General features: G+C 43.6%; 1 protein-coding gene across 2 annotated transcripts in view; it reads right to left on the bottom strand.

Annotated features, from left to right (window-relative positions):
• KIF21B (kinesin family member 21B) overlaps positions 1 to 20,304 on the bottom strand; it is a 637,471-nt gene that overhangs the window by 53,531 nt on the left and 563,636 nt on the right. For both annotated transcript variants that reach the window (XM_077295392.1, XM_077295391.1), the window contains exon 33: positions 930 to 1,100. In XM_077295392.1, the coding sequence (XP_077151507.1) occupies positions 930 to 1,100 (171 nt within the window). The remainder of the gene's footprint in view (positions 1 to 929; positions 1,101 to 20,304) is intronic.

Here is a 20,304-nt window from a genome sequence, read left to right as displayed (position 1 = left end):
GCCTGTTGGTTAATATTAGGTCTAGCAGTGCCCCCCTTCTTGTTGGGTCCTGAACCAATTGTTTAATCCCATCAGCCAACACCAATGACCGGAGGTAAACTTTATACCTCCGATCAAAGCTGCGGGTTCATGCTGTCATTTGACAGCTTGGGAACCGCGGCTGTCTGACTGGCGGTGATGATTTTACCGCCGTTCATAAGCAGTGTTTGTTGCATTGTCATGCAGCAAACACCCGATGTTCGGGGAGCCGAACCCGAACAGTAACATAGATGTACTCTTGAAGTCCGTGTTCAGTGTTCGTGCCTGAACAGTAGGTGTTTGGTACGGGGCTGAACTTTACAATTCAGGTTCGCCCATCTCTATCAGCTTACTGTCAATTCACAATGTACACAGAAAACTGTTGTGTGGGCGGTTTTTAGCTTTCTGAGTTCCACTTCAGCTATAAACTCTGATTGTATAACAATTGCTGCTCCCATAAAGTAAATGATACATTGTTGGAATCAAGGTCTCTTTTCCTACATTATGCTGCTCTCAGATGAGGTAGCAAAACCTTGGTGACAGATTCCCTTTAAATCTAGCCACATGGATTAAAAACAATCAGATTCCACTTTATTTTTCAAACAGTCATGAAAATAAATATCTACAACAAATCTGCCACATGTGAATTCTCCCAAAGACAAATCACACTGTACACTTATAAGTTGCTGTATAGCTCGGGTTAGCTTGCAGCATGAGAATAGTAGTATATTTTTTATGTGGTGTTTAGGCACACACAAAGCTTTTACAGATTAAACTAATTTCCAAAAGTGTTTCACATATCCCAGCCAGACAACTATAAACTACAGGAATTTATGCTTATACTGTTGTAAAGGTTAGTCATGCAACATAGATTAAGACATTTGCAGAAGTTAGTTGATTCCAAAACTTACCTGTATGAGCTCATGCCGCTGAATATCCCATTTCTTAACACCATTGTCTCTGGAACCACTGCATAAGATGTTATCCTGCACTGCTAAGCACTCAATGCCATCATAATGAGGAGGTTCCAAATTATAAGTAGGAAATATGCTGCCACCCCACGCAGATGGTATGGCAAACATCTGGATAAAAAAATATATTGTGTTATCAAATAAAAGCTACATATAACAGCAAGAAGTGAATGTGTGTGTATGTTAATCGTAAAGTAAAATGAAACATTACAAAACATTTTCTTCAGTCCTAGAGGAAAAGATGGGATTAAATAGAACTGGAACCTCTTCATAAGCTGGACATATACAAGATAGCTATCTCTCCCGATTGCCCCAGCCGTTCATGTGTATGGGGTAGTCCGGAAAGATAAGAGGGGGGTCTATTCAAGTGAGATAGATAGTAAGACACTGACGGACGCCTATGGCAGCTACTTATCTTCCGTGAAAACAAAAGGTTCATGTTTTGAAATTTCAACTTCCCAATCGTTCTTTCCCCCTATACCATCTGTCAAGGAAGAGTTAGAAACCCATTATACATATCAGATGGTCAGCTGAAATTAAGAAGCTTAGAAGACTTTCATCTAAACTGTATGGGGGTCATAAGTTCTGAAGATGAGTAGGTCTTCATAAGTGTGATGCTGAATAACTTCTCACAGACAAGTCATGAGTCAGGGTAGTCAAGGAGTCCAAGGTCAAGAGCCAGGAGGATAAGTCATAAACAGAAGGTAGAGACAAAAAGTGTAGTCAAGTATGGTCTGAGGTCAGAACACCAAGAGGATAACAGATCAGAGCAAAGGGGCTAGGCAAAATGGATGGTCAGAATAAGGTCCAAGGTTCAGGCAGCAAAAATATCCACACGCAAAGTACAAGGCACAGAGAAACAATCCACCCATAGCTTAATCTTCATCTGGCAGACATCTGGGACTGACAGCCCAGCTAAGCAGCTTAAGCAGCTAGGTAATCACCTTGTTCATGGAACACCTGAAGGCAGCGCAACACCTCCCAGTCTCAGATTGTATGGCCAAGCTGTAAATCAAGAAGCCAATAGCTAAGCACACTCCTGCACCAGACTGGACGACTGAGCTGTCAACCAAAGTACTGACAGCTTCAGCAAGACCCTACATTAGATTGGACAGTTGAGCTGTCAGTAACTGCATCCCAGACAAGCTGAGGGGTGGAACGTTGGCAATAAGATTTTCAGTCACCAAATAAAGATATCGTCATTCACTGACAGTATACAGAGATAAAAAAATGAGTCTTTGTATCATAAAGTATGTAAATAAAATAGTAGTCTCAAAAACAACATTCATTACCTATATGCAGAATATACTGTATATGACAAATGCAGACTGACTGCCGAGATCTCCATCAGTACTAAGAACAGTGGTGAAAAGTGGCAAATTTTTTATAGAACTACCCTTTTAAGCAGCATTTTCCTAAAACTGGAAGATGGGTGAATGATATAGGAAGACAAACTATTTTGCAATATTATAATTGGAAAACATTGGTTTGTGTGACTCAAATTTTTATGATACAGTATATTGCCTTAAAAAAAAAATGTGACACTTGATTCATTCAGCCTGGAATCAGAGAACGGCTTTCTTCATTACAAACATTTATGCTTTACTTTGAAGTACTGAGATGTTTCACAGAAATTGTAGCTGAAAAAGACATCCCGGGAAAGAGGCGAAAAAGGAGACTTGTTATATAGGCATATGTTATATGACATAACTGATGCTAGCCATGGATTATATGGGTACCTGTGTGAAACTAGTGAAATTGTGACTCAATGCTGCTCTCTTCCAGAAGGATAATGTGGTTATACTTTGCACTTTTATATTTGATAAAATGCAAAATTATACATAGGTTAAATATTGATTAAACATGAAGTTATTTTAATACAATCTTTGCCTTCAATATGCTAATTGTTACTGCGATTTGGAATCTGGGTACCAGAAGAGGATATTGCACTGTGCACACTTTGCATCTGGGTCGGGCTACATGGCAAATTATTCTGTGTCCAAAGTTCGCTTATTATCGCTGCTACATTGCAGTGTTATAGAAGCGAGTGGGCACCATTGTAACTCCTATAATACAGTGCCAGCAACAAGCAAATGATCAGACTCGACTGGATATTTGGTGACTTGCTTGTCGTGGTAGTTTAGGTGTCACAATGCGATCCTGTCCCCTTCTGTAGCGCTGCAATGTAGCAGCAATACTAAGCAAACTTTCGTAGCTCAATGGTTGTATCCAAATGTGACAGACAGCCCAAGACTTACGAATATCAGTAAATTTTCTCAATTACAGGTATATAAGCATACAATTGGTACTTAATTTCCATTTTGGTTTCTTCACCCATTTCAAAAAAGAGATGTCTTAAAATGAATAACTAGGAGGAGTATTTACGTAGTTATAACCCTCTGCAAGGGGAGCATGGTGTACAGAGACTGTTGAAGATGGGAACAAACAGGGTTTCACGGTAGCAGACATTAAGGCTTCCTTTGCTTTATTGCCTCACACAACAATTCACAGCACAGCCTTTGCTCCAGCTTGCAACTTGAAAAAGGAGTAGAAGAGGAAAAGACTGATTGTCTGAGCAAGCTTGGCAAGAAGGGAAGAACTAACTGGCCACAGAGATGTGTATTCTCCTCCATTGAAGGCGGCTGAGAGCGCAACATTAGAGAGAACAGAACAGTGGCACATAGAGAGGGCTGACAGCCCAGCAGCTCAGTGTGTGAGGAGAGGAGATAATTCTGGAGCAGTATCCCATCTGCACACTAGCCAAGTTACCATGAGATGTCCACAGCCTCCTGGTCAACCAAAGAAGAGCATCCTGCCACCCTCACTCCCAGTTATCTGAAAGCTGAAGCCCTAAGCTGGTTTCCTGGGTGACCACAGAGTTGCTGCATGAAGGAATAAGTAGACAATGCTGGGACTTCCAGTTCTACTACTGAGGGGTTTATGAGAGAATTATTGCAGAGGAGACAGTAATGGTATATTGCAACAATTCCCATAAGAGTGCCAACCTGTGTGACAGTTAGAGACCCCAAGGGATGGCACAATGCAGAAGGGCATACATGAAGAAATAATGAGTAAGCAAATTAAGTAAATATAAATAAAAAAGAAGATGCAGTAGTGAAAGGTGAATGATACCAGTAATAATAATAAGATACAAGTACATACAGTACAGAGAGGTACCAGCTATAATTATATAACTTACTGATTATAATCAATAAGCATAAATTAACATACGCTGCTCAAAAAAATAAAGGGAACACTAATATACCACTTCCTAGATATCTCTGAATGAAATATTCCAGTTGCAAATTTGTATTCATTGCATAGTGGAATGTGTTCAGAATAATAAAACATAATTATCAATGTAAATGAAAATGAATATCCCATGGATTTGAAATGATACTCAAAATCAAAGTGGAAAATCAGTTTACAGGCTGATACAACTTCAGTGGAAATGCCTCATGAAAAGGAAAAGATGCTCAGTATTGTGTGTGGCCTCCACGTGCCTGTATGACCTCACTACTGTACAATGCCTGGGCATGCTCCTGATGAGGCGGCGGATAGTCTCATGAGGGATCTCCTCCCAGACCTGGACTAAATCAACCGCCAACTCCTGGACAGTCTGTGGTGCAACGTGACGTTGGTGGATGGAGCGAGACATGATGTCCTAGATGTGCTCAATCAGATTAAGATCTGGGGAACGGGTGGGCCAGTTCATAGCTTCAATGCCTTCATCTTGCGGGAACTGCTGACACACTCCAGCCACATGAGGTCTGGCATTGTCCTGCATTAGGAGGAACCCAGGGCCAACCACACCAGCATATAGTCTCACAAGGGGTCTGAGGATCTCATCTCAGTACCTAATGGCAGTCAGGCTACCTCTGATGAGCAGATGGAGGGCAGTGCAACCCTCCAAAGAAATGCCACCCCACACCATTACTGACCCACTGCCATACTGGTCATGCTGAAGGAGGTTGCAGGCAGCAGATCGCTCTCCATGGCGTCTCCAGACTATGTCACGTCCTGGTGTTCTGTGGCAATTGCCAAGCGCCCTGCACAGTGTTGGGCTGTGAGCACAACCCCTATCTGTGGACGTCGGGCCCTCAGCCCAACTCATGGAGTCAGTTTCTAACCGTTTGTGCAGACACATGCACATTTCTGGCCTGCTGGAGGTCATTTTGCAGGGCTCTGGCAGTGCTTCTCCTGTTCCTCCTTGCACAAATGCGGAGGTAGCGGTCCAGCTGCTGGGTTGTTGCCCTTCTATGGCCCCCTCCAAGTCTCCTGGTGTGCTGTCCTGTCTTCTGGTAGCGCCTCCAGACTCTGGACACCATGCTGACAGAAACAGCAAACCTTCTTGCCACAGCTCGCATTGATGTGCCATCCTGGATGAGCTGCACTACCTGAGCCACTTGTGTGGGTTGTAGAGTCCGTCTCATGATACCATGAGTGTGAAAGCACAACCAACATTCAAAAGTGACCAAAACATCAGCCAAGAAAGCATTGGTACTGAGATGTGGTCTGTGGTTCCCACCTGCAGAACCACTCGTTTATTCCATTTGCACAACAGCATGTGAAATTGATTGTCAATCAATGTTGCTTCCTAAGTGGAGAGTTTGATTTCACAGAAGTTTGATTTACTTGGAGTTATATTCTGTTGTTTAAGTGTTCCCTTTATTTCTTTGAGCAGTGTAGTAATGCTAAACATCCAACATATATAAAGTAGTGAATGGAATAACATACAGCAGAGAAAAGCACCCAAATATAATTTAATTAATGTTCCAGCATGGTCAAATGAATGGTACCAACTATAGTGAGGCTATGTGCACGCATTGCGGATTTACCCGTGGATCCACAGCGTTTTTGACGCTGCAGATCTCAGCAGTTTTCCATGTGGTGTACAGTACCATGTAAATCTATGGAAAACCAAATCCGCTGTGCACATGCTGAGGAAAAAAACGCGTGGAAACGCAGCGGTGTTTTTCTGCAGCATGTCAATTCTTTGTGCAAATCTGCAGCACTTCTGCACCAATTGACTTGCATTGAGTCAGGCACATCCGCAGCAAAACCGCATATGTAAAAAATATCAGTGGTTTTGCTGCGGATGTGGGTGCGAGAAACGCTGCGGCCCGGGAGGGAAGTTTGTGGGTGGAGTGTGGGTGGTGACTGTGTGTGTGTATATGTGTGTGCGGGTGGGGTCTGCCGGGGGGTCTGCGGGCTGACCGGGGGTCTGTGTGGCGCTGTCCGGGGGTCTGTGTGGCGCTGTCCGGGCTGTCCTGGGATCTGTGTGGTGCTATCCGGGGTGTCCAGGGGTCTGTGTGGCACTGTCCGGGGCATCCGGGGGTCTGTCCGGGGCTGTGTGGCGCTGTCCAGAGGTCTGTGTAGCGCTGTCCAGGGCTGTGCAGGTGTGTGTGTGTGTCTGTGCAGGTTTCGTCCCATGGGATTACAAGTCCAATCCGGCTATGCCTGCTACAGTCACAGTGAGTGACACATTTGCCAATGATGGGACAGTAGTAGTCCCATCATCCGGCTAATGTGCTGAATGTAAAAAAACAATAACAAAAAACACACATACATACTATACAGCACAGACAGTACATACTACATACAACATACAGTACATACAGTACATACAACATTCAGTACATACAGTACATACAACATACAGCATACAGTACATACAGTGCATACAGTAGATACAACATACAGTACATACTACATACAGTACATACAACTTACAGTACATACAACATACAGTACATACTACATACAGTACATACAGTGCATACAACATACAGCACATACAGTACAGACCAGAAGTTTGGACACCTTCTCATTTAAAGATTTTTCTGCATTTTCATGACTATGAAAATTGTACATTCAGGCTGTGTGCACAAGTTGCTGATTTTTCGCGGTTTTTCGCATTTTTTCGCTCTAAAAACGTTATAAAACTGCAAAAAAGCAGCATACATTAAGCATCCCATCATTTAGAATGAATTCCGCAATTTTTGTGCACATGATGCATTTTTTCCGTGAAAAAAACGCATCGCGGTAAAAACGCAGCATGTTCATTAATTTTGTGGATTTTTTTGCGGATTTCCCACTATAAAATGCATTGGGAAATGTCCGGAAAAAAACGCACCAAAAATGCGGTAAAAACGCACAAAAAAGCATGCAGATTTTTTTGTAGATTTCTTGCAGAAAATTTCAGGTTTTTCTCAGGAATTTTCTGCAATAAATCCTGAATGTGTGCACATAGCCTCACACTGAAGGCATCAAAACTATGAATTAACACATGTGGAATTATATACTTAACAAAAAAGTGTGAAACAATTGAAATTATGTCTTATATTCTAGGTTCTTCAAAGTAGCCACCTTTTGCTTTGATGACTGCTTTGCACACTCTTGGCATTCTCTTGATGAGCTTCAAGAGGTAGTCACCGGGAATGGTCTTCCAACAATCTTGAAGGAGTTCCCAGAGATGCTTAGCACTTGTTGGCCCATTTGCCTTCACTCTGCAGTCCAGCTCACCCCAAACCATCTCGATTGGGTTCAGGTCTGGAGACTGTGGATGCCAGGTCATCTGGCATAGCACCCCATCACTCTCCTTCTTGGTCAAATAGCCCTTACACAGCCTGGAAGTGTGCTTGGAGTCATTGTGCTGTTGAAAAATAAATGATGGTCCAACTAAAAGCAAAAGGATGGAATAGCATGCCGCTGCAAGATGCTATGGTAGCCATGCTGGTTCAGTATGCCTTCAATTTTGAATAAATCCCCAACAGTGTCACAAGCAAAGCTCCCCCACACCATCACACCTCCTCCTCCATGCTTTACGATGGGAACCAGGCATGTAGAGTCCATCCGTTCACCTTTTCTGCGTCGCACAAAGACACGGTGGTTGGAACCAAAGATCTCAAATTTGGACTCATCAAAACAAAGCACAGATTTCCACTGGTCTAATGTCCATTCCTTGAGTTCTTTAGCCCAAACAAGTCTCTTCTGCTTGTTGCCTGTCCTTAGCAGTGGTTTCCTAGCAGCTATTTTACCATGAAGGCCTGCTGCACAAAGCCTCCTCTTAAAAGTTGTTGTAGAGATGTGTCTGCTGCTAAAACTCTGTGTGGCATTGACCTGGTCTCTAATCTGAGCAGCTGTTAACCTGCGATTTCTGAGGCTGGTGACTCGGATAAACTTATCCTCAGAAGCAGAGATGACTCTTGGTCTTCCTTTCCTGGGGCGGTCCTCATGTGAGCCAGTTTCTTTGTAGTGCTTGATGGTTTTTGCCACTGCACTTGGGGACACTTTCAAAGTTTGCCCAATTTTTCGGACTGACTGACCTGCATTTCTTAAAGTATTGATGGTCACTCGTTTTTCTTTACTTAGCTGCTTTTTTCTTGCCATAATACAAATTCTAACAGTCTATTCAGTAGGACTATCAGCTCTGTATCCACCAGACTTCTTCACAACACAACTGAAGGTCCCAACCCCATTTATAAAGCAAGAAATCCCACTTATTAAACCTGACAGGGCACACCTGTGAAGTGAAAACCATTCCCGGTGACTACGTCTTGAAGCTCATCAAGAGAATGCCAAGAGTGTGCAAAGCAGTCATCAAAGCAAAAGGTGGCTACTTTTGAAGAACCTAGAATATAAGACATAATTTCAGTTGTTTCACACTTTTTGGTTAAGTATAGAATTCCACATGTGTTAATTCATAGTTTTGATGCCTTCAGTGTGAATGTACAATTTTCATAGTCATGAAAATACAGAAAAATCTTTAAATGAGAAGGTGTGTCCTTATTCTACATCTATCCATAGATATATCTATTGATAGATATATGAATAGATATATCTATGTAACTATAGATCTACCTATATATAGATCTATCTATCTCATTCCTTCTATCTATCTATCTATCTATCTATCTATCTATCTCATTCTATCTATCTATTATCTTTCTATCGATCGATCTATCTATCTGTCTGAGTGTGTAATGGAGTGTGGGTTGGACAAATGTAAATGAGGAGGTTTGTTCAATAAGAGATCTTTATTAAGCTTTCCAAAACGCATGCAAATCCGCAGCAAAAAACGCATGAAAAACGCAGGTGCATTTTCTGCCAAGAGGTGCAGATTCAGTGCTGAAAAATCCGCAGGCAAATCCGCAACGTGTGCACATACCCTAAAGGGGGACTCCTAGTGCACGACCGACTCAAAGCGCATTTCACACAGCATGCTTCAGAATAATAGAAGGGGAAAGAAGTAAAGTGTGAATAAATAAAATTTAACCTTTATTACCATAAGAATAAAATTAGAATTTTCTAAAAAGTTTTCATTCATCTATCAGATGTTTAAAAGGTCACAGCTGTATAGAGCACCCGTGGCCCTCTGGATCCCGAAGATATGCTGGGTATGAGAAGTTTATATACAGCTCTGACAAAAATTAAGAGACCACTGTAAAATGTTCAGTTTGTCTGATTTTTCTCTTTATAGGTATATTTTTGAGTAAAATGTAAATTGTTCTTATATTCTATAAATTTCTGACAACATGTCTCCGAATTTCTTAGCAATAAATTTTGTATTAGCTTCTTGAAAGAAGCTACCCCAAAAAATTGATCCATAGAGCCTTCTCTGAAAGCAAAAAAATAGAACAGATAGACTTAATCTCTAATAATATAAAAACAAACAAATCAGCATCTGATACTAAGTTCAGCTTCAATTTTATTACTACTTTTTCAGCTCAGAACAAGAGAATTCTTCTGGTTCTGGAAAAACATTGGGGCATACCTCTTAATGATCCCATATTGGGGAAGCTTCTTCCCAGCAATCCCCTGATAACGTTTCGAAGGGCCCCAACATTGAAAAACATGTTGGCCCCCAGCCGGCTAAAGAAAAAAGAGGATCTCAATCCCTCTACAAAAAAGCCCAGGCAAGGCTCCTATAGATGTGGCATCCCGAGATGCCTATGCTGCTCCAGCATCATTCATGATGCAAAAACTTTTTCATCAGACAGTGGAAATTCAGATGAGTTTCAAATCAAATACCATTTGACTTGCCAATCCAGTTTTGTCATCTATGTGATTATATGTGAATGTAAGAAATTATATGTGGGCAGGACAACGCAACCGCTGCATAAAAGAATAAACTCACACAGGTATAATATAAAAGAAGGATTTTTACAGCATGGTCTTTCCAGGCATTATGCAATATATCACAACAAAAGGATCTCCTTCAGGGTGATCCCTATTGACCATGTCCCCCTTGATAATCCTAATCGAGTCCAGACTCTCAACAGAAAAGAGATCTTCTGGATTCACAAGCTGAACACTATAAATCCCCATGGACTCAACGAAACAACTGATTTGTTCAATTGATTTGGATATTTCTATGGATTCTGCTCTGTTCCCCTGTAGAAGCTCATTATTCCTCTGCACGTTATAAGAGAGGAGAAGGGGGGGTTATGGAGAAGGAAGCAAAAAAAGAAAAAAGAGATATCAAGGATTTTTTTTTCTTTTCTTTTTGTTTTCCACTGTTATCTCTTTGATTTCACAGACTTTTGTGAAACTACCACCAAACAAAACAATCCAATCAAATTCACCCATGGCTCAATGGTTCAAAACATCAGTAGCAGGGTCCTGACAAAGAATAAATGTTTTAATACCGTAGGTTCTAGCACTCCCCCAGCTTGCAAAAGGTATTCGTTTGCTTTACTACTCTTTTTAATGTGTTTTTTTTGTATTTAGATTTTAACATGTATGAGCAATGGTTTTAAGTTCTATACTCAATTATATTTTATGATTGTTTCGTGTGTTTCATGATGTACATATGTGTTTGAATATGTGTTTAAGTCGGATTCCCCACCCACTGGGTGTGGTGTTTTTTTGAAAGAAGGCGTCTCCATGTGCCTTCTTTTGCTATAAATACAAGACTCTGTATGTGTATGCGTATAGACTGTCCTGAGGAAGTGGTGTGATCACCATGAAACGCGTAGAAATAAAGTCTATTTTCTATTACATCTACTTGGACTTCTCTGGTACATTATCCTGACAGGCGAGCAGCGCAGTCTGATGCCCCATTCTCTTCACCTAGCAAATATCTCAGTAAATTGGAATAGTTAACAAAAAACACCTGCCACTGCGTCCTAAGCATTTAAAAAGGTTTTTTTTTCTGTTTCAGTAGGCTCCACAATCATGAGGAAGACTGCTGACTTAACAGATGTCCATTCCTAAACCAAGAATCTTCAAAAACCCTAGTCCATGCCCTCATCATCTCCCGCCTTCACTATTGCAATGTCCTGCTCTGTGGCTTCCCCTCAAATACTCTCACACCCCTCCAATCTATTCTAAACTCTGCTGCCCGACTAATCCACCTGACCCCCCCACTATTCCCCAGACTCTCCCCTCTCTCAATCCCTTCACTGACTCCCCATTTCCCAGAGACTCCAGTGCAAAACCCTAACCATGACATACAAAGCCATCCACAGCCTGTCTCCACCATACATCTGTGACCTCGTCTCCCGATGCACGCAACCTCCGATCCTCACAAGATCTCCTTCTCTACTCCCCTCTTATCTCCTCTTCCCACAATAGCATACAAGATTTCTCTCGCGCATCACCCCTACTCTGGAACTCTCTACCACAACATATCAGACTCTCGCCTACCATCGAAACCTTCAAAAAGAACCCGAAGACCTACCTCTTTCGACAAAACTACAACCTGCAATAATCACCAATCGACCAAACCGCTGCACAATTGGTTCTACCCTCACCTACTGTATCCTCACCCATCGCTTGAAGATTGTGAGCCCTCGTGGGAAGTGTCCTCTGACTTGTATTGTTTAAGATTATTGTACTTGTTTTCATTATTTATACCCCTCCTAACATGTAAAGCACCATGGAATAAATGACGCTATAATAAATAATAATAATAATAATAATAATAATAATGCAAAGTTGAGTGGATGAAAAAAGTGTGGTAGAAAAAGGTGCGCAATCAACCGGGATAACTGAGGCCTTGAAAGTATTGCTAAAAAAAGGCCATTCAAAAATTTAAGGAAGATTCACAAGGAATAGACTGCCGCTGGAGTCATTGCTTCAAGGGCCACCACACACAGATGTATCCAGGACATAGGATACAAGTGTCGCATTTCTTGTGTCAAGCCACTCATAACCAATAGACAACACCAGAAGCGTCTTACCTGTGCCAAGGAGAAAAAGAGCTGGACTTTTGCTCAATGGTCCAAGGTGTTGTTTTCAGATGAAAGTAAATTTTGCATTTTATTTGGAAATCATGGTCCCAGAGTCTGTAGGAAGAGTGGAGAGGCACAGAATCCAAGCTGCTTGAGGTCTAGTGTGAAGTTTCCAAAATCAGTGATGGTTTGGTGAGCCATGTCTTCTGCTGGTGTAAGTCCACTTTGTTTTATCAAGACCAAAGTCAGTGCAGCCGTTTACCAGGAAATGTTACAGTATTTCATGGAAATTTCATTCTCCAGCAGGACCTGACACCTGTCCACACTGCCAAAATACCAATACCTGGTTTAAAAACAACAGTATCACTGTGCTTGATTGGCCAGCAAACTCGCCTGACCTTAACCCTATAGACAATTTATGGTGTATTGTCAAGAGGAAGATGAGAGACACCAGACCCAACAATGCAGATGAGCTGAGGGCTGCTATCAAAGCAACCTGGGCTTCCATAACACCTCTGCAGTGCCACAGACTGATCGCCTATATGCTACTCTGTATTGATGCAAATCAATTGCATTTGATTTGAGGCCTAGACAGGTAAGCACCTTTGCCTGTTTTTCTGTGGTGTTTTTTCTAGAATAGTGGAGGTTTTTTCCTCCTTTTTGTTTTCTCCAGTTGTGGTTTTTAATGTATTGATGAAGTAATTTATGCAAAAGGAGCCCCGACCAAGTATTGAGTGCTTTTAAAGAACATACATTTCAGTAAGCCAACATTTCGGATTTTAAAATCATTTTTCAAGCTGGTGTTATAAAGTATTCAAATTTACTGAGATAATGACTTTTGGGTTTTCATTGGCTGTAAGCCATAATCATCAACATAAACAGAAATAAATAAACACTTGAAATAGATCACCATGTCTGTAATGACTCTATATATCAGACTCACTTTTTGTAATGAAGAACTTAAAGGGAACCTGTCACCCCCAAAATCGATGGTGAGGTAAGCTCCCTGGCATCAGGGGCTTATCTACAGCATTCTGTAATGCTGTAGATAAGCCCCCGATGTTACCTGAAAGAGGAGAAAAATACATTAGATTATACACACCCAGGGGCGGTCCTGCTCCGATGGGCATCTCAGGTCCGGTACAGCACCTCCCATCTTCATTTCATGATGTCCTCTTCTGGTCTTCATGCCGCGGCTCCGGCGCAGGCGTACTTTGCCCTGTTGAGGGCAGAGCAAAGTACTGCAGTGAGCAGGCGCCGGAAAGGTCAGAGAGGCCCGGCGCCTGCACACTACAGTACTTTGCTCTGCCCTCAACAGGGCAGACAAAGAATGCCTGCACCGGAGCTGCAGCGTGAAGACCAGAAGAGGACGTCATGGAATGAAGATAGGAGGCGCCGGAATGGACCTGAGACGCCCATCGGACCGGACCGCAGTGGGACCGCCCCTGGATGAGTATAATATAACCTCTTTTTCTCCTCTTTCAGGTAACATCGTGGGCTTATCTACAGCATTACAGAATGCTGTAGATAAGCTCCTGATGACGGTGGGCTTACCTCCTCATCGATTTTGGGGGTGACAGGTTCCCTTTAAATAAATGAACTTTTTGATGATATTCTAATTTTGTGAAAAGCACCTGTATATATATCTTTATTCTCATCTGGACTGGAAGCCAACTGGATCTTCTTCTTTGGAGCCACTTGTATGAACTGCACAGTTTTTGTGAGTGCAGCCACACTTTTGGTCAGTTCCTTGACCTGGAGACATAGGTCTGCAGCAGTCATCATCTTGGGTTGGCGTGTCTGTCTCAATAGGGGTCTGGGGAAAGGATGCTGCCTCCTGCTGGTATGTAATTGCTGGTTGCCTCTGTGCTGCTCCTGAAGGTTAACAGCATAGTCCCGTATACTGTCCTGCACCCTTTGTTTGCACCCAAAGAATCTCATTTTTTTCTGTGCTGCAGTGTGGGTGTCAAAAGTGTCCTTCAGTCTGGCCAAGATTTGTTTGATAGTTCCTTTATTAGTGTCTGGCCAGGACTTTACTTCCCTGGCCAATGAGGATCTTGACTTTTTGACTTTCAGACAGGGGGTACACTTTGAACAAACTACATAGTATTTCCTTGAAATTGCTCAGGGTGTGCGACTCCCCAGAGTACTGTGGTAACTAGGCCGCTCCTGGTATATATGGCATTGATAACAGCATTATGGGGACCGCAGTTGCAGCAGCCGCTGAATCTCCACCCAAGTTGGGCATTTTCTCCCTCCCTCAGTGAACCTCAGCCAAGCTCCGTTTACCTTTACCGTTGTCAGCAGCTGCTCTCCGATGGGCTGGATTGAGCTCCTTCTGGTCTCCAAGTCGGGACTTCATGGTTTTCATTTGCTCAAAATCGAGCGCAGCTCCAGCTTCATTTCACCCGCTGACATCAGAGCTGGGCTTTGCTTTGTGTTCTTTTTCTGGCTCCGCCCACGACAGCATGCCCCTCTCTGCTCGCGTGCACTGTGTGACGCAGTTATGGCGGTGATTTGAAAGCTCTGGCACACAGTACTCGGCTATGCCGGGCTCCGAAAATACTGTTTGTGACGCCAAAATGATCTGCCTGCAAGGGCCATGGGGTACCCAGAATCGGACCAGACAGTTGTACGGAGGGAGGTCATGGGGCCATGATCCGTTTCTGTTGCTCTGGCCATGTCATAAAATGGAGGATAATTATGTGGTGTTTGGTCGTGACGCCACGTGTGGTGTTCAACTGTGCATTCAGGTGTCTGGCTTGGCCAGTGAACTTGCAGTCCCCTGCCCTCCAGATTCAGCTGTTAGGGCATACAGAACCCACCAAGCCAAGGACTCTGTTGTCCCTTTTTATCAGCGCTCCACTCTGGGGTCAGCTATACGCAGTTTTTATTCCCCTGAGCTCTTGTCTCTGCTCCTGTCCCTTCCCTCTCCACAGACCAACTGCCAACTCTCCACTCTCACTGTCCTGTCACGAGCTCCAGCTAGCTCCCTTTTCCATGACAACTCCCCTGTTTACGCTCTCGGCTGACTTCTTTGAATTTATAAGGAAGCTCCCCTTTCTGGCCTGGAGCAGGAATTGACATGTACACTGTGTTACCTGGCATGGGGACCTTCCTTCTTGCCTCCAGGCATGACATCACCCCTTAGAGGGAGGCAATGTCACCGTGGCAACTGGACTGTGGGGTGCCACATTTTTCCAAGTGTAAAAGTTTACTTAAAATGTAAAGTACACATAGCCTTAATGCTATGCTACTTGGCACACTTTCCAACTTTATTAGAATATTTGACTGTCTACCAAGAATATCATGCCTAAGGTGTCATCTCCTAAGTTGGGTATCAACTATTGTGGCTTTTTCTCAATTACAGTTTCCATTGTTCAGAATCCCAAATATACTTCATAAATCTCTCTTAAAGATGTATGGATCTTCAGTCCACCCTGTTTGAGCCCCACTTCCACTAGTTATTTTTAAAGCAAATCAGAAGTAAAAAAAGGTTAACATTTTTATCTTTTTAGGCCTCTTTCACACTTCTATCTTTCATCTCCCGTCATAATGCGTCGTTTTGTGAACGATCCTGTGATTTTGCCAGCAGGATGCAGCATCAATAGCAAAATATATAATCTTAAAAATAATTAAAAAAATTAAAAAATCGTGATATTCTTACCTTCTGGCGTCCAGCGCAGCCCTTGCGGCCTTCCCGCAGCCTTCCCGCGGTCCCCCCCCCCCCCCGATGCTCGCGATGCTGCTGGCAGCTCCGGTTCCCAGTGATGCATAGCAAAATGACCCGATGACGTAGCGGTCTCGCGAGACCGCTACGTCATCACCGGTCATTGTCTCGCTATGCATCACTGGGAACGGAGCATTGCGAGCATCGGGAAGGCTGTGGAGGCTGCGCGGGATGCCGGAAGGTAAGAATATCAGTTCTTTTTATTTGTCTTTATTATATTTATCATGGGTTGTGTTGTGTATGCGTTATCGCAGCAAAAAACTGCAGCGAAGACGCATACACAACGTGTGCACATAGCCTTCTAGGATGCACTGGAACCGTAAAAAAAAACGGCTCCAATGCATCCGTTTTTTACAATGAGCACAGGATCCGTCTTTTCAACATTTTGACGGATCCTGTGCAGATTGTAAAAACAGAAGTGTGAAAGAGGCCTTAGAGGTCTTTGCAGTATCTGGATTATCGGCAGGGTTAGGGCAGTGTTCCCCAACTCCGGTCCTCAAGAGCAACCAACAGGTCATGTTTTGAGGATTTCCTTAGTATTGCCCAGGTCATTGAATGCTTGCCTGTCCAGGTGATGCAATTATCACCTATGCAATACTAAGGAAATCCTCAAAACATGACCTGTTGGTGGCTCTTGAGGACGGGACTTGGGGAACACTGGGTTAGGGCAATGTGAAAAGGTTTTTGTTTTCCAGCAAAAAAAATAAAAAATATTCCAATAAACTTATCTAGAAATGTCACATCAGTTTTCTCTTAAATGTGAAGGGCAGAACAGTAAGAAACATGTATTTGTTCTTGTGTTGGCTCTCATACTGTGCATTGTATTATCCACACATGTAATACAATAGATAAAAGATACAAAAGATACATTTGTCCTACTGAGAAGCCAATCACCAGGGCTGGATAAGGGTGCAGCCTGGAGGAGAATTTGGCAGCCAATAGATGCTCATACCATACCATACATTCAGGTGAGCAGAACCCTCTTCATATATGGTGGGTAGAGATGAGCGGTGTTAGAGTCAAACTGTTCGCCAATATCAAATTCAAGCTGTTTTGGGCGGTTTTCAAGTCGTTCAACAATTTGCTTAAAATTCGTCTGTTCAAGTTTCTGTTCGATAACTGTTCATTCACCAAAAGCCTAGCTTGATTTGCACATTAAAACTGTTTATCATTGTTAATGGACTGTTTCAGTGTATAGTGGGTGGGGGGGGGATAGATCTGTGCTGAAATAACGCCGATCTACATTTTTTTTTCTTTCCCGCATTTACAGAGGGGCGGTGCAGTCTCTCAGCCTATCAGCAGTGCACACACACAGCAATGTGCATGTGATGCACACAAGCAAGGGCATGTGTCATTGGCTGTGTATGTCACATGTCCTTGCCCTATTAGAACCAGCCATTTGCCCCGTCACCACCATTTCCTCACTGCTGCAGCTTGGTGTTAGACGGCACCGCTGTGCTGTGGGCGCTATACAGACTAAGAGTGCTTTTTTGGAGCGAATTGTCAGAGAGATAGGTTTAGGGAGTCGGGAGGAGTCGGGACTAGTTGTAATATCAGCCCTTTTCAGGGTAGGTTACAGCAGTTCATAGTACTGTTTGCCAGGCAGGTCTGAGCCAGTGCTGTGCAAGTGTTAGTCACAGCATCTGGTGTAATCTAGCTCAGCCAATCCTTTTGGGCTAGTAGCATTGTCTGATAGTCATCTGAGTAGCCCGCCTGTGAAGCTATCTACACCGCCTGTGTATCTCAATTTTTACTGCATCTAATCCAGTAAATCGTTTTGGGGTTTTGGGCTTAGTAGCAGTGTCTGCACGTCAGCAGAGTAGCCCGCCTGTGAAGCTAGCTACACCGCCTGTGTATCTCAATTTTTACTGCATCTAACCAAGTAAATCGTTTTGGGGTTTTGGGCTTAGTAGCAGTGTTTGCACGTCAGCAGAGTAGCCCGCCTGTGAAACTATCTACACCGCCTGTGTATCTCTATTTTCACTGCATCTAACCAAGTAAATCGTTTTGGGGTTTTGGGCTTAGTAGCAGTGTTTGCACGTCAGCAGAGTAGCCCGCCTGTGAAACTATCTACACCGCCTGTGTATCTCTATTTTCACTGCATCTAATCCAGTTAACAGTTTTGGGCCTAGGAGCAGTGTCTGCATGTCAGCAGAGTAGCCCACCTGTGAAACTAACTATACCGCCTGTGTATCTCAATTTTTACTGCATCTAACACAGTAAATCGTTTTGGGCTTAGTAGCAGTGTCTGCACGTCAGCAGAGTAGCCCGCCTGTGAAACTAACCACACCGTCTGTGTATCTCTATTTTCACTGCATCTAATCCAGTTAACAGTTTTGGGCCTAGGAGCAGTGTCTGCAGGTCAGCATAGTAGCCCGCCTGTGAAACTAACTACACCGCCTGTGTATCTCTATTTTCACTGCATCTAATCCAGTTAACAGTTTTGGGCCTAGGAGCAGTGTCTGCAGGTCAGCAGAGTAGCCCGCCTGTGAAACTAACTACACCGCCTGTGTATCTCCATTTTCACTGCATCTAATCCAGTTAATAGTTTTGGGCCTAGGAGCAGTGTCTGCACGTCAGCAGAGTAACCCGCCTGTGAAACGAACTACACCGCCTGTGTATCTCTATTTTCACTGCATCTAATCCAGTTAATAGTTTTGGGCCTAGAAGCAGTGTCTGCACGTCAGCAGAGTAGCCCGCCTGTGAAACTAACTACACCGCCTGTGTATCTCTATTTTCACTGCATCTAATCCAGTTAATAGTTTTGGGCCTAGGAGCAGTGTCTGCACGTCAGCAGAGTAGCCCGCCTGTGAAACTAACTACACTGCCTGTGTATCTCTATTTTCACTGCATCTAATCCAGTTAATAGTTTTGGACCTAGGAGCAGTGTCTGCACGTCAGCAGAGTAGCCCGCCTGTGAAACAAACTATACCGCCTGTGTATCTCAATTTTCACTGGATCTAATCCAGTTAATAGTTTTGGGCCTAGTACCACAGTTTGGCCACTCAGTTCTGCTTGGTTTTCATCCATCGGTTGTTGTGCCAACAACTACAGATACAGAGTTGCCAATTAGATAAGCACTAAAATGAGTGACAAAAGGCCTGCTGCTGGTGGAATGGGGAATAGGCGTGTTGGAAAGGGAAAAAAAGGTTGTGTCCGTGGGATAGGTGGTAAAGCAACAGTAATATCTGCAGAAGAAAGACCATCTTCCAGCTAAAGTAAGATGTCTACTTCTTTTCGTGGACAATCTGATATGATCCCTTTCTTACGACCATTGCTACAAGCATCACCAAAAATTCCAGATGAGGCACAAAAACAGCAGGTGCTTGAACGGATAGCAAGTGCTCGTTCAAGTGGGCTCTCCTCCATGTCAACTTCAACATCACAACTACTCCAGTCCTCAGAGTTGTCACCCCAATCGCACTTGCTTCCTCACAGCTCCCAAGTCTCCAGCTGCCAGTCTGAGCATGGGGTAACACACATGGTTGAGTCTGTAGAGCTGTTTACGCATACTACAGCCTGGGAATCAGAGGTCTGCTCCAGAGCTTCTGTGAATCCAGACGAGGAAATGATCTGCACTGATGCCTAGAATCTTTGTGAGTTGGATCCAGGCCCAGATGGAGAAGGTTCTGAGCATAATGTAGACCCTCATTCCCAAACTGTAACTCCTGTTGGTGGAGACAATGAGGAAGATGATGATGAGACTGAGATACCTGATTGGAACGAAAACTTGACTTTTTAGTCGGGGCAGGAAGAGGTTGGCTCTGAGGACGACGGGTGTGAGAACACACAGGATGATGATGACGAGGTTGTAGACCCAACTTACTGTCAACGCCCAGTCTGCCAGTGCATGAGGTCAGCAGAGGAGGTGGAGGAGGATGCTAGTGACGAGTCTGACGATGAGGTAACGGTGCGCCTTCCTGGGCAGAGACAGAGTACTGGAAGCACGTCAACAACTGCATCCTCAACCCCAACTGTGCCTCAGACCAGAAGTCATGGTGGCTCTTCAGGTCGCACGGGCTCTAAGCCTTGCATAGCCTGGGCATTTTTTGACATCGCAAAGGATGACCAAACTCATGTTGTCTTAAAGATTTGTCAACAAAATCTCAGTAGAGGCCAAAAAATCACTAGCTTGAGTACTTCATGCATGAACCGTCACATGGATATGAGGCATAAGTTGCAGTGGGAAGCTCATTGTGCTACAATGCGGCCTAGTGGGCCGGGTCAACCACCGTCTGCCCCATCAAGTGCATCCGCGTCCTCTTCATCCTCTGTGACTGTAGGGACAGCAGTCGCACTTGGTTTTGGATGCAGACCTTACACCTCTTTACCCGCAACAGCCAGTGTGATTGGCAGGTTGTCAGGACATTTGCAAGTGGAAACACCTGCTGGTGTTGAGCGCTCTCCG

This window comes from Ranitomeya variabilis, chromosome 3 (genome assembly GCF_051348905.1).
Source record: "Ranitomeya variabilis isolate aRanVar5 chromosome 3, aRanVar5.hap1, whole genome shotgun sequence".
Lineage (NCBI taxonomy): Eukaryota > Metazoa > Chordata > Amphibia > Anura > Dendrobatidae > Ranitomeya > Ranitomeya variabilis.
Note: the sequence above shows the minus strand (reverse complement) of the source record. Positions and strands in the feature narration are given on the sequence as shown.